Source organism: Mandrillus leucophaeus, unplaced genomic scaffold (assembly GCF_000951045.1).
Source record: "Mandrillus leucophaeus isolate KB7577 unplaced genomic scaffold, Mleu.le_1.0 Scaffold2336, whole genome shotgun sequence".
NCBI lineage: Eukaryota > Metazoa > Chordata > Mammalia > Primates > Cercopithecidae > Mandrillus > Mandrillus leucophaeus.
In genome coordinates this window covers 2,990-3,794 of record NW_012102406.1, presented here as the reverse complement: position 1 = coordinate 3,794, position 805 = coordinate 2,990, and the positions used below count along the sequence as shown (strand labels likewise).

Here is an 805-nt window from a genome sequence, read left to right as displayed (position 1 = left end):
AGGGCTGGGCGTGGAGAGTCCGCTGGGAGGCAGAGGCTGGGCCTGTGCAGGCCTTCGGGAGGCAGGAAGCTGTGCCTGGCGAGGCCGACTGGATGTCTAGTCCTGGGAATGAGGAGGCCGCCCAGAGGCGTGAGCGGGGCTGGGCCTCAAGAGGCCAGTGGCAGGCAGGAGGAGCTGGGCCTGGGGAGGCTGACCTGAGGAAGTCTGGCAGCTGGGGAGGCCGCGGAGAGGCAGGAGCTGGGCCGGCGGAGGCCGACTGGGCGACGAGTTGGGCCCGCAGGGGCCGCCGGGAGCAGGAGCGAGCCCTGGAGAGGCCGAGACTCGAGGCCAGCGTGGGCCTGCAGAGGCTGCCGGCAGGAGGAGCTGGGCATGGAGAGGCTGGCTGGAGGAAGTCTGGGGCATGGAGACGCTGTCGGAGGGCAAGAGCCGGTGCCGGAAAGGCCAACGTGGGGCCCGGCTTCAGGACATTTGGGGCCTACAAAGGCCACGGAGCGGGAGCTGGGCCGGAGCCGAGTCCAAAGAGGTTGTCCTGAGGCCGGGGCTGGACCCGCGGGGGCCGCCGGGAGCAGGAGCGAGCCCTGGAGAGGCCGAGTCTCGAGGCCAGCGTGGGCCTGCAGAGGCCGCCGGCAGGAGGAACTGGGCCTGAAGAGGATGTCGGGATGATGTCTGGGGAGTGGAGACGCTGTCGGAGGGCAGGAGCCGGTGCCGGAAAGGCCAACGTGGGGCCCGGCTTCAGGACATTTGGGGCCTACAAAGACCACGGAGCGGGAGCTGGGCCGGAGCCGAGTACAAAGAGGTTGTCGTG

General features: G+C 70.2%; 1 protein-coding gene across 1 annotated transcript; it reads right to left on the bottom strand.

Moving 5' to 3' along the window:
- Positions 1-5: 5 nt before the first annotated feature.
- LOC105541123 (putative uncharacterized protein FLJ46348) lies at positions 6-211 on the bottom strand (the record flags this gene model as incomplete). Its single annotated transcript, XM_011982009.1, has 2 exons — positions 6-75; positions 117-211. Coding segments are annotated over 2 exons (165 nt in total), but the record flags the coding sequence as incomplete, so codon positions are not given.
- Positions 212-805: the final 594 nt, after the last annotated feature.